This window comes from Eucyclogobius newberryi, unplaced genomic scaffold (assembly GCF_026437365.1).
Source record: "Eucyclogobius newberryi isolate DKJ021-1_F unplaced genomic scaffold, fEucNew1.0.hap1 SCAF_8, whole genome shotgun sequence".
Classification (NCBI taxonomy): Eukaryota; Metazoa; Chordata; class Actinopteri; order Gobiiformes; family Gobiidae; genus Eucyclogobius; species Eucyclogobius newberryi.
In genome coordinates this window covers 22907623-22919741 of record NW_027316500.1, presented here as the reverse complement: position 1 = coordinate 22919741, position 12119 = coordinate 22907623, and the positions used below count along the sequence as shown (strand labels likewise).

At 42.6% G+C, this 12119-nt stretch overlaps 1 protein-coding gene across 1 annotated transcript in view; it reads left to right on the top strand.

Moving 5' to 3' along the window:
- The window catches only part of sorcs3b (sortilin related VPS10 domain containing receptor 3b), a 125358-nt gene that overhangs the window by 101162 nt on the left and 12077 nt on the right, over positions 1-12119 (top strand). The window contains exons 21-25 of the mRNA XM_072436846.1: positions 520-643; positions 2153-2265; positions 5729-5860; positions 6451-6550; positions 11879-11984. Of these exons, the coding sequence (XP_072292947.1) occupies positions 520-643; positions 2153-2265; positions 5729-5860; positions 6451-6550; positions 11879-11984 (575 nt within the window). The remainder of the gene's footprint in view (positions 1-519; positions 644-2152; positions 2266-5728; positions 5861-6450; positions 6551-11878; positions 11985-12119) is intronic.

The window sequence follows — 12119 nt, the reverse complement described above, 5'->3', positions numbered from 1 at the left end:
CACTTTGTGTAATTCTGTTCCAACGTCACATTTTAAACCCCTTTTAGAGCATAAGCATTCCAGAGACGACCGAAACATGAGCATTACAAGCTCTCACATGCATTTCAGAAGATGTTTGTAGAGAGCTAAAGTACAGGGTTATTCTTTACTTCAACAATTGCAGTTCTAGTTTACTGTAAGTGCAAAGCAAACTGGAGTCCAAGGTTGAATACTTCATTTATGATGCACTACTACAACATAACAACAACTACTGCTATTGTACCTTCCAGGAAATCCTTCTACACACCATGTACACATCATATTGAAAGAAATATATATATTCTGCCATGGACATACTGCTCGACATGTCCTTTTTCATTCTCATGCAGAAGATTAAGAACTGCTTTCACACGCGTAACTGCCTGTTTATCCACTTCCTCATTATGCGGCGTGTCAAGGGCTTCATCTCTTCCGCTCACCTCTTCTTGACACTAGGTACTCTCTACTCTTTTCTACTCTTTTCTCCTCCTCTGGTTCCAGCCGCTCATAACCTTGGGAGGAAGCATCTCGTACACGTTTCAGAAATCGGGCCAAAACAAGGTCACGGTCCAGGTGGCCTCAGGGAGCAACGTCATGCAAGACTCCAAAGTGATCACGGTGAAAGGTGAGCTCAGAGCTGCCTTTAAACTTCTAATTGGTACAAGGGAGAAAACACGAATATGCAATATATGGAGGAGGGTTAGCGCGGTTAAAAAGTACTTTAAGGTAATAAACAATGCAATGTTAGCTACAAGTAGAAGTATTTGCCAAGCCACATCAATACTGTAGCACTGTGTTGTTGTCTTTTCCCTTTCTGTACTTCATTCTTGAGTTATAACTTTAGAAATTAAAATTCAATGTGGCAATAAAACATGTTTATGAAGTTTGCCATCATCAAATTATACTGCAAAGCTTTGAGCAGTAAAAAAAACACTAATCAAAATCTATTTCTAGTATCATTTTCACAATATTCTTCTTGCTTTATCACAATATAAGCGTCTAACATTAAATCTATGATAAGATGGGATAGAACTTTATTGATCTCACAGTGGGGGAAAGTCGTGGCTGCTCATATTTAGTGCAATAATCATTTTAAAATGGTTTAACTGTAATGTTAAAAAGTAGGAAGGAAGGAACGACTGTGTATTGACCAAGATGCTTTGCAATATCACCTCATGCAAATACGTATTGTACATAAATGGATGGAAAAGCATGTCATGTGTAATCATAAGTGACATTGAAACTTGCGTTCAGTGAATTAAAAACTCAAACAAAAATAGGTACTTTTAATTCAATCTACACTCCAAAAAGAATAAACAAATATTTATAACTTCATCATTCAGAAATTTGGGTTTAATAAAGCTGGTTCATAAAAGAGAAAAGATAATGTAATAATGATAATAATGCATTGGATTTCTAAAGTGTCTTTCATAACACCCAAAGAGGTTTACATTGCATTATTCATTCACTTTAATAATCAATAATGATCGAAAACAATAAAAGTGTGAAGTTTTAATCGAAGCACTAAAATGTGATCGTGTAACATCCCGAGCCAAGTCACAAAATCAAAAGTGTCAACAAACTTTAAGCTGCTGAAAGTTAAAAAACAAATCTGAATGATGAAGCCAAATCCTAAAAAAAACACATAAATCCTTAAAAAAAAACACATAAATCCTTAAAAAAAACACATAAATCCTAAAAAAAACACACATAAATCCTAAAAAAACACACAAATCCTTAAAAAAACACACAAATCCTTAAAAAAAACACATAAATCCTAAAAAAAAACACAAATAAATCCTAAAAGAAACCCACATAAATCCTAAAAACCCCCACATAAATACTAAAAAAAACCCATAAATCCTAAAAAACCCCACATATAAATCCTAAAAAAAACACACATAAATCCTACAAAAATCACATAAATCCTTAAAAAAACACATAAATCCTAAAAAAAAAAAAAAAAAAAAAAAAAAATCCTAAAAGAAACCCACATAAATCCTTCAAAAAACACATAAACCCTAAAAAAAACATGTAAATCCTAAAAAAACACACATATAAATCCTAAAAAAACCCACATAAATCCTAAAAAAAAAACACATCAATCCCAACATGACTTGTGTCTCCCGCTCAGAGTACTTCAGGTCGCTACTGCTGTCCTTCTCGCCCGCGCTGGACGAGCACAACCCTGACATCCCTGAGTGGAGGGAGGACATCGGGCGAGTGGTGCGGACAGCTCTCTCACAGGTACATCGCTCGGAGCCTCCCCCCGAGCTATCCCCCCCTCACCCCTCACACACCCAGCCCGGGCTACGGTGGCTCTCAGGGACATTACTTTTTCATAGCACGGTCTGGTGTGATACAATATTCATCACGTTTTATGGTTCACATGACAAACTTTTAGCCCGCTCTTTACATGACCTGTGTTGACGGGAAGTGGACGAGGCTGTATAATGCATTAGGTCCGCAGAGATTTCCTCCCCTGATTTAAGGCAGAACATATGGATCCGTACATGATGAGGAGGATGGTTTGGGAAGGAAATGTGAGTATGAAATGCCATACAAGGAAATGTATGGCGCTGCTACTTTTAGACTATTTGTCGTGGTCAGAGCACTTTTTTGGCTCTTTCCCACAAGCTTCATTTTATAGTAATTTATATTTAAGCCTGTCTGATCCTTCATTTCATCCAAGAACAGGACAGAGACGCGATTAAGGATTTAACTGACGATGGGACTGTGTTTGTCCTTTGAAATGTGTCATCTAAACAAAACTTTGTGCTACAGTTAAAGTACAAAAGGCTCAAGCATCATTTGACATGTTTTTCTGCCATGGGAGGGTTAAAGGTGCACATGTGAGGGTTAAAGGTGCACATGGGAGAGTTAATGGTGCACATGGAAGGGTTAAAGGTGCACATGGGAGGGTTGAAGGTGCACATGGGAGGGTTAAAGGTGCACATGGGAGGGTTAAAGGTGCACATGGGAGGGTTAAAGGTGCACATGGGAGGGTTAAAGGTGCACATGGAAGGGTTAAAGGTGCACATGGGAGGGTTGAAGGTGCACATGGGAGGGTTAAAGGTGCACATGGGAGAGTTAATGGTGCACATGGAAGGGTTAAAGGTGCACATGGGAGGGTTGAAGGTGCACATGGGAGGGTTAAAGGTGCACATGCAAGGGATAAAGGTGCACATGGGAGAGTTAAAGGTGCACATGGGAGGGTTAAAGGTGCACATGGGAGGGTTAAAGGTGCACATGGGAGGGTTAAAGGTGCACATGGGAGAGTTAATGGTGCACATGGGAGGGTTAAAGGTGCACATGGGAGGGTTAAAGGTGCACATGGGAGGGTTAATGGTGCACATGGGAGAGTTAATGGTGCACATGGGAGGGTTAATGGTGCACATGGGAGGGTTAAAGGTGCACATGGGAGGGTTAAAGGTGCACATGGGAGGGTTAAAGGTGCACATGGGAGAGTTAAAGGTGCACATGGGAGGGTTAAAGGCGCACATGGGAGGGTTAAAGGTGCACATGCAAGGGTTAAAGGTGCACATGGGAGTGTTAAAGGTGCACATGGGAGGGTTAATGGTGCACATGGGAGTGTTATAGGTGCACATGGGAGGGTTAAAGGTGCACATGGGAGAGTTAAAGGTGCACATGCAAGGGTTAAAGGTGCACATGGGAGCGTTAAAGGTGCACATGGGAGGGTTAAAGGTGCACATGGGAGAGTTAATGGTGCACATGGGAGTGTTATAGGTGCACATGGGAGGGTTAAAGGTGCACATGGGAGAGTTAAAGGTGCACATGGGAGTGTTAAAGGTGCACATGGGAGTGTTAAAGGTGCACATGGGAGAGTTAAAGGTGCACATGGGAGAGTTAATGGTGCACATGGGCGTGTTAAAGGTGCACATGGGAGTGTTATAGGTGCACATGGGAGGGTTAAAGGTGCACATGGGAGGGTTAAATGTGCACATGGGAGAGTTAAAGGTTCACATGGGAGGGTTAAAGGTTCACATGGGAGGGTTAAAGGTGCACATGGGAGGGTTAAAGGTGCACATGGGAGAGTTAATGGTGCACATGGGAGGGTTAAAGGTGCACATGGAAGAGTTAATGGTGCACATGGGAGTGTTATAGGTGCACATGGGAGGGTTAAAGGTGCACATGGGAGAGTTAAAGGTGCACATGGGAGGGTTAAAGGTGCACATGGGAGCGTTAAAGGTGCACATGGGAGTGTTAAAGGTGCACATGGGAGAGTTAAAGGTGCACATGGGAGAGTTAAAGGTGCACATGGGAGTGTTATAGGTGCACATGGGAGGGTTAAAGGTGCACATGGGAGGGTTAAATGTGCACATGGGAGAGTTAAAGGTGCACATGGGAGAGTTAAAGGTGCACATGGGAGTGTTATAGGTGCACATGGGAGTGTTATAGGTGCACATGGGAGGGTTAAATGTGCACATGGGAGAGTTAAAGGTGCACATGGGAGTGTTAAAGGTGCACATGGGAGCGTTAAAGGTGCACATGGGAGAGTTAAAGGTGCACATGGGAGTGTTAAAGGTGCACATGGGAGGGTTAAAGGTGCACATGGGAGAGTTAAAGGTGCACATGGGAGAGTTAAAGGTGCACATGGGAGCGTTAAAGGTGCACATGGGAGAGTTAAAGGTGCACATGGGAGGGTTAAAGGTGCACATGGGAGGGTTAAAGGTGCACATGGGAGAGTTAATGGTGCACATGGGAGGGTTAAAGGTGCACATGGGAGAGTTAATGGTGCACATGGGAGAGTTAAAGGTGCACATGGGAGTGTTAATGGTGCACATGGGAGGGTTAAAGGTGCACATGGGAGAGTTAATGGTGCACATGGGAGGGTTAAAGGTGCACATGGGAGTGTTATAGGTGCACATGGGAGGGTTAAAGGTGCACATGGGAGTGTTATAGGTGCACATGGGAGGGTTAAAGGTGCACATGGGAGGGATAAATGTGCACATGGGAGAGTTAAAGGTGCACATGGGAGAGTTAAAGGTGCACTTTGTAACGTTTCAGAGTCCACTCGCACGCCATAGTGTGGGACATTCTCCTTTAGACACTGGAACATAGCGCCCCTTACATAGTGTAGAATGGTGAAACGTGTCCACGCAACTGATTAGCTCTGACTTATTGATTGATTTATTGAGATTGAGATTCATTTTACATCAGATAAAACTTGCCTGATGAAGAGCTGATGCCGGAAACTTGAAACAAATGAAAAAATAAATAAAGAAATGTACTTTTTACACAACTTTCTGAACAAGTATTATTATTTCATTTTCATCCTTAAAATAATTAGACTGCTGTGCTGTATCATTACATTAAGTAGAAGTAAAAGTCACTGATGATTGGTGATGGGTGATTTATTTGTTACAGCATCAACCGCTATCATTTATTTAATTTTATTTTCTATTTGCAATATCGGTATCGGCTGGTATTAAAAAAAAAAACTGCAGATATTTGGCACTGTTTTTTTTACAGACTAATGATACAAAACGGAAATAGAAGAGCAATCAATACAACAAATGATTTCTTTTTTTTACATTTTTTAATTTTATTTAAGTGTGGACCACTTTACGCATTTTCAAATCTAAACAAAGAACCGTATCGGCGAAAATCGGTCATTGACAGCAGCGAGCAAACTGTCAGATATGTGCATAAATAACACTTGTTCCTGATGGCAATGTGTTTTTTAAAGGTGTCAGGTGTAGCGGAGGAGAAGCTGTTGGTGTCGCTGTACCCGGGACTTCCCACCACAGCCGAGCTCTTCATCCTGCCTGACGCGCCCGTGTCCGGGGAGCTCAAGAGGACCAGCGAGGAGCTGGACACGGTAAAAACACAAAAACAAAGCACTAATTCACTCAAACGAGGGCTCTTTTTGTTCAGGATTTAGATTTAGATCGCTCATTTAGACAGAATTATGACTATGACCTTTTCAGAGCTTCCGCATAAATACTTTTCTTTAAATACACACTATATGATTTAGAGGAAATAGTATAGTGTGACTTTCTTTGATAGACTGAGATTGACAGTTGTTCCCTTTATGCCAACAGTTCTACAAATGAGTCACGCTGCACCTAATAATAAGAAAGTATGAATAAACCGCGACAAAAACAAATGAAACAGGAATATTCTGCCTGTTTATTGTAAATGCATTGCTCCGGGTAATTTAGAACCAGAGCGAAGTCGGCGTCAAGGTCGTATTTTAATGCAAAAAGCTTCTCTCACTAAATCAAAGTGCTGAAATCTAGAGTTTAATCATTTTAAATCACGCCCTCCATCTTTATTTTAGACAAGACTCTTAATGTCAACATAAAAAACAGCTTGATACAACTGTAGCCTGTTGTATTGACTGTATATGGCAATTATTGTAAATCCATTGTATTTTTAAATGATGTTGTTTTGCTTTGTACATTCCAGATATCGGATATTTTTGTCGCCGCCCTGAATCAAGGCCGGGTCCAGTTTGAACTCAAATCTAACATCCGCGTCATCGTGTACGTCACTCAGCACACTTTAGGTACGTTTGATTGTTCCTAATCTGTAGCAAACAGTTTTATGATGTGGTATAATTGATGCTATCGTTTACTACTTCAACATGCACTTCTGAGGATTCATGGGAAAAACCAACACATTCTGATTGATGATTGCACTGAATATGAAATTGAAACCTCTCATATTTTAAATTGGAAGTGGAGGCACGGAAGAGCTGAGGGTGGATCAGTATTCTGTGGTGGTGTTTGATGTTTAAGTGACAGATGCTCGGCCCTGATTTATGGTTAATATCTTTGTGATCACTGGGTATATCCACTTCTCTGTCAGCACAAGAGAAAAGTGTCAGCTGCAATCACAAAGACGTCAATACAATTTGAGCAACATAATTAATGGCAAATTTGTAAATCCTGTATCCAACAAAAGAATTACAAGATTAAACACAATGTTTCTTCTTTGTTGTTTATTTCACAAACAGAAAATCATTCTTATCAGTCATCAAAAGTCAATGTTTGTTGCAGGAAACGCTCCTCTGGAGAGCCGCGGCGCGGTCAAATGGCCGCGCAGTTTCAGGGACCGCGGCATTTCCCTTATAGCCTGTTTTAGCCTCATGGCTAACCCTAACCCTTAACCCTAACCCTTAACCCTAACCCTAACCCTTATAGCCTGTTTTAGCCTCATGGCTAACCCTAACCCTAACCCTTAACCCTAACCCTAACCCTTATAGCCTGTTTTAGCCTCATGGCTAACCCTAACCCTAACCCTTAACCCTAACCCTAACCCTTATAGCCTGTTTTAGCCTCATGGCTAACCCTAACCCTAACCCTTAACCCTAACCCTAACCCTTATAGCCTGTTTTAGCCTCATGGCTAACCCTAACCCTAACCCTAACCCTTAACCCTAACCCTAACCCTTATAGCCTGTTTTAGCCTCATGGCTAACCCTAACCCTTAACCCTAACCCTAACCCTTATAGCCTGTTTTAGCCTCATGGCTAACCCTTAACCCTAACCCTTAACCCTAACCCTAACCCTTATAGCCTGTTTTAGCCTCATGGCTAACCCTAACCCTAACCCTTAACCCTAACCCTAACCCTTATAGCCTGTTTTAGCCTCATGGCTAACCCTAACCCTAACCCTTAACCCTAACCCTAACCCTTATAGCCTGTTTTAGCCTCATGGCTAACCCTAACCCCAACCCTAACCCTTAACCCTAACCTTAACCTTAACCTTAACCCTAACCCTAACCCTAACCTTAACCCTAACCCTTAACCTTAACCTTAACCCTAACCCTAACCCTAACCCTTAACCTTAACCTTAACCCTAACCCTAACCCTAACCCTTAACCTTAACCCTAACCCTAACCCTAACCTTAACCGCGGCTGGCACAAAAATAACATGGCAGTTTTGGCCGCGCGCCGCGGCTCTGCAGACACTCCCATATTTTAAGGTTATATTTTCAAAGGACATTATTATATACGTATTTCTTGATTTTATTATAGTCAACACCTTTTTCTACTAAACTGAACTTAGAATATGTTCAAAGGTGTTTTAAGACGGTAGAGCAGAAATCACCAATAAACTATCACGAGGTCCAGTGCAAGGCGTCTCATTTATGCCACTTTTATATCATAAAGAGTATTATAAAAGGCCTTGTTAAAGTATTATAAAATCTATTTAACAAATTATACCGATAAATGATATGTTACCGGTATATCAAATAGCCTAGTGATGGTTTTAAAATTACACAAAATATGGCCTAATGGTGGATGAATAACACTCACAGCAAGCATGTTCCTCCTCGACTCTAAGTGGGCTTCCTCCAGGTACTCATGTTCCCCCCATGTTTCCCCCATGTTCCCCTCATGTTCCCCCCATGTTTCCCCCATGTACCCCTCATGTTCCCTCATGTTCCCCCCATGTTTCCCCCATGTTCCCCCATGTTCCCCCCATGTTTCCCCCATGTACCCCTCATGTTCCCCTCATGTTCCCCTCATGTTCCCCCATGTTCCCCCATGGTCCCCCATGTTCCCCTCATGTTCCCCTCATGTTCCCCTCATGTTCCCCCTATGTTCCCCCATGTTCCCCCATGGTCCCCCATGTTCCCCTCATGTTCCCCTCATGTTCCCCTCATGTTTCCCCCATGTACCCCTCATGTTCCCCTCATGTTCCCCTCATGTTCCCCTCATGTTCCCCCATGTTCCCCCATGGTCCCCCATGTTCCCCTCATGTTCCCCTCATGTTCCCCTCATGTTCCCCCTATGTTTCCCCCATGTTCCCCTCATGTTCCCCTCATGTTCCCCCCATGTTCCCCCATGTTTCCCTCATGTTCCACTCATGTTCTCCCCATGTTCCCCCCCATGTTCCCCTCATGTTCCGCCCATGTTCCCCCATGTTCCCCCTATGTTCCCCTCATGTTCCCCTCATGTTACCCCCATGTTCCCCCATGTTCTCCCCATGTTCCGCCCATGTTCCCCCCCATGTTCCCCTCATGTTCCCCTCATGTTCCCCCCATGTTCCCCCATGTTCTCCCCATGTTCCGCCCATGTTCCCCCCTATGTTCCCCTCATGTTCCCCTCATGTTCCCCTCATGTTACCCCCATGTTCCCCCATGTTCTCCCCATGTTCCGCCCATGTTCCCCCCTATGTTCCCCTCATGTCCCCCTCATGTTCCCCTCATGTTACCCCCATGTTCCCCCATGTTCTCCCCATGTTCCGCCCTTGTTCCCCCCTATGTTCCCCCCATGTTCCCCCATGTTCTCCCCATGTTCCGCCCATGTTCCCCCCTATGTTCCCCTCATGTTCCCCTCATGTTCCCCCCATGTTCCCCCCATGTACGGCACAGCTCTGAATGAATATGCCTCACGAGGGAATTAAAGCATATTTTAAAACCCTTTATCCTTAAATAAAATAAATACAGCAAATTAAAGTGCGGGGGGGAAAAAAAAGTCCCACAATATTTTGTTGCTGTGCTTGCACTTTGCACTTTATGACCTGTACATTTCTTTACAACGACGCGATCAATGGCGTGAGTGACAAAGCGGGTGTTTGGTATGCCGTGCGGGGAATGGGTAGGGTCACAACGTGATTAGCATATCGCCCAAACGTGTCGATCACGGCCGCGTGTCTTTACCCTTTTCATCCACCAGCGGATCTGTCTTCATTTGTGTCTGCGTGCAAAAGGTCTGGCTTGCCTTTAAAATGATCCTCGGAAAGGTCAACACGCTTCATAGGCTTCAGTCTGGGAGGAGAGAGGCTATTGCAGTACTTTGAATATTGCATCTCAGCATTTCGGAAAAAAAAAAGCCATGACTATGCATAAGACACCTGCGCCAAGAGTCCCACTGAGACGCTATGGGGCCCCCAAAGGTTCTTTTAATATCCTCAGGGGGATGAGCTGACGGGGGGGCGGGCCGGAAAGTAAAAGATGCTATCATTACTTGTCAGGAGTAATGAGTCGTGTGCAGAGCGAGGTGGGATAAGAAGCGACGCGAGGATCAGTTGTTTTAACTGAGACTGAACAACCTCCTGCTCAGGTTTGACTCCGCCCACTGGCACAACTGGAGGAGATTGTTGTAATAAAGAGCAGGGAAGGGAGATTTGAGAACGTATCAATGTGGTTCAGCCAAATATTACAACTAACATTACATCAGAGGTTGTCTTGTTTGCAAAGAACTGGGTGTGAAGTGTAATTTGTTACATTTTAAAGGGCCTGTGTCTCATTTTGAGCCACGAGTGAAGAGAAGAACATGTTTCAGATTGAACTGTCAGGTCTGGTCCACTTTGCCCTTTCTCTCTCTCTGATGTTGAACCATGACAGAGAAAACAACTCGAATAGTGTGTTTCCACGTGGTTCTCATCGGACAGCATCACTGATTGGATAATATCACATTGCTTATGGTTGTCATGCTTAAAAGCCATTTAAAAAGTGAATAAAACGATACCAATCAAGACAAAAAGAAACAAAGTAGCGATAATTATAAGACTTTGACTGAGGCATATAAATCAGATCTGAGGCATATAAATCAGAGCTAGAGTATATAGATGGATTCATGACATTGACAACCAATCTACTAAATACATTAAAATGAAATGGGGAAAAAGAGGGTGATTTTGTTTTGCCGGATGAGGAGTGGGAATATGTATGTACTTCACAAAGTCCCATGTTTGGAGGGAATTCTGTTGGAAAAATGTGACTACCACTTCTCCCAGGGAGGGGCGGAGTGCTGGAGAAACTGTAGTTGCCCAGAGGCTAACTATTACCATGTGTTTGGGACTGTCGTGTTGCACATAAATATTGGATGTAAATAAACAAGGCACTGCAGACTTTTACACCATCGCACTAGAACTATGAACCTGGGCCTTAAAACCTCTGCCATGGACAAAATGGAGGACACAGACTGCACCAACCACTAAGGACTGGACCGACACTATAACTGACATACGGGAAATGGGTGACAAATCACACACGGACACATTTGCATAAAAGAATCTGGACAAAATGGGACAATTATTCTGAATCGTACGTGCCTCAACCTTTCTTTTCATGGGATGCCCTTTTTTTCGATTTTTAAAAAAATAACCCAATCTGTTTTCCATGACCCCGCCCCTTGTAAGATTTTCTTTACTCTCTCTTACTACTCTCTCTCTCTCTCTCTCTCTCTCTCTCTCTCTCTCTCTCTAACACAGCAGTGGCACTAACACTAAACAGCTTCTTAAGTGACTGAAGGGTGAGAGGGCGGAGTAACACAATGTATTAGGAAGTGGCCAGACAATACAAAGTGGTTATTTTGTGTTACAATTATATTTATTTTGACTTTAGTTCACTGTAGATTCATAGTGATATTTATATATTTCTAATTATGTGCTTTATAGAATATCTTCATCAACCTTAATATTCTCTGTCAATATAACAGCTGTAAATAAGAGTGTTATTTTTATTAAGAGTGTAAGAGTTTTTTTTTTAATATATAAGTTCTCTGTTTTTTTTTATTATTATACTTCTGTGCCTGATCTGTTTCTGTACCTAATCTGTGTTGAAACACTGGAATTTCCCCCATTGTGGGACAAATAAAGGTTATCTTATCTTATCTTTACCTTATGTCAGCGGGAGCATTTGAAGCGAGGCCGACAAGCTTTGTTTTGCTGAGCTGGTGATTGGAAATGTCCTAAGAGCTGTAGACTTTTGTTGCCTCTTTTCAAACCGTACATTACAACGGATCGCACTTTGCACTGATTTTGGAGTGCAAACTTAGCATAGCTTCACAATTTGAACTGCAGCAAAACATAATTGAAGAGAAACGTTCACATACAAAGCGGACTAAGCGGAACAAAAAGTCGTGTTTTGTGTTTCCTCAGCTCCTCTGGTGGACTCCAACTCCATCCACAGTGGTCCGGCCATGCTCATGCTGCTCAGTGTGGTCATTGTGGGGGTGGCAGCCTTCTTCATCTACAAGTTCAAAAGGTGCGTTTATTCTTCTGAAAATACACCATGCACACACAGCCTGGTATTTATACAAACCTTCTCTCCTATTTATTATAATGAGGCAGCAAAATAAGAACATGAATTTTGGTGTTTGTTGGCCACACATAGAAAGCA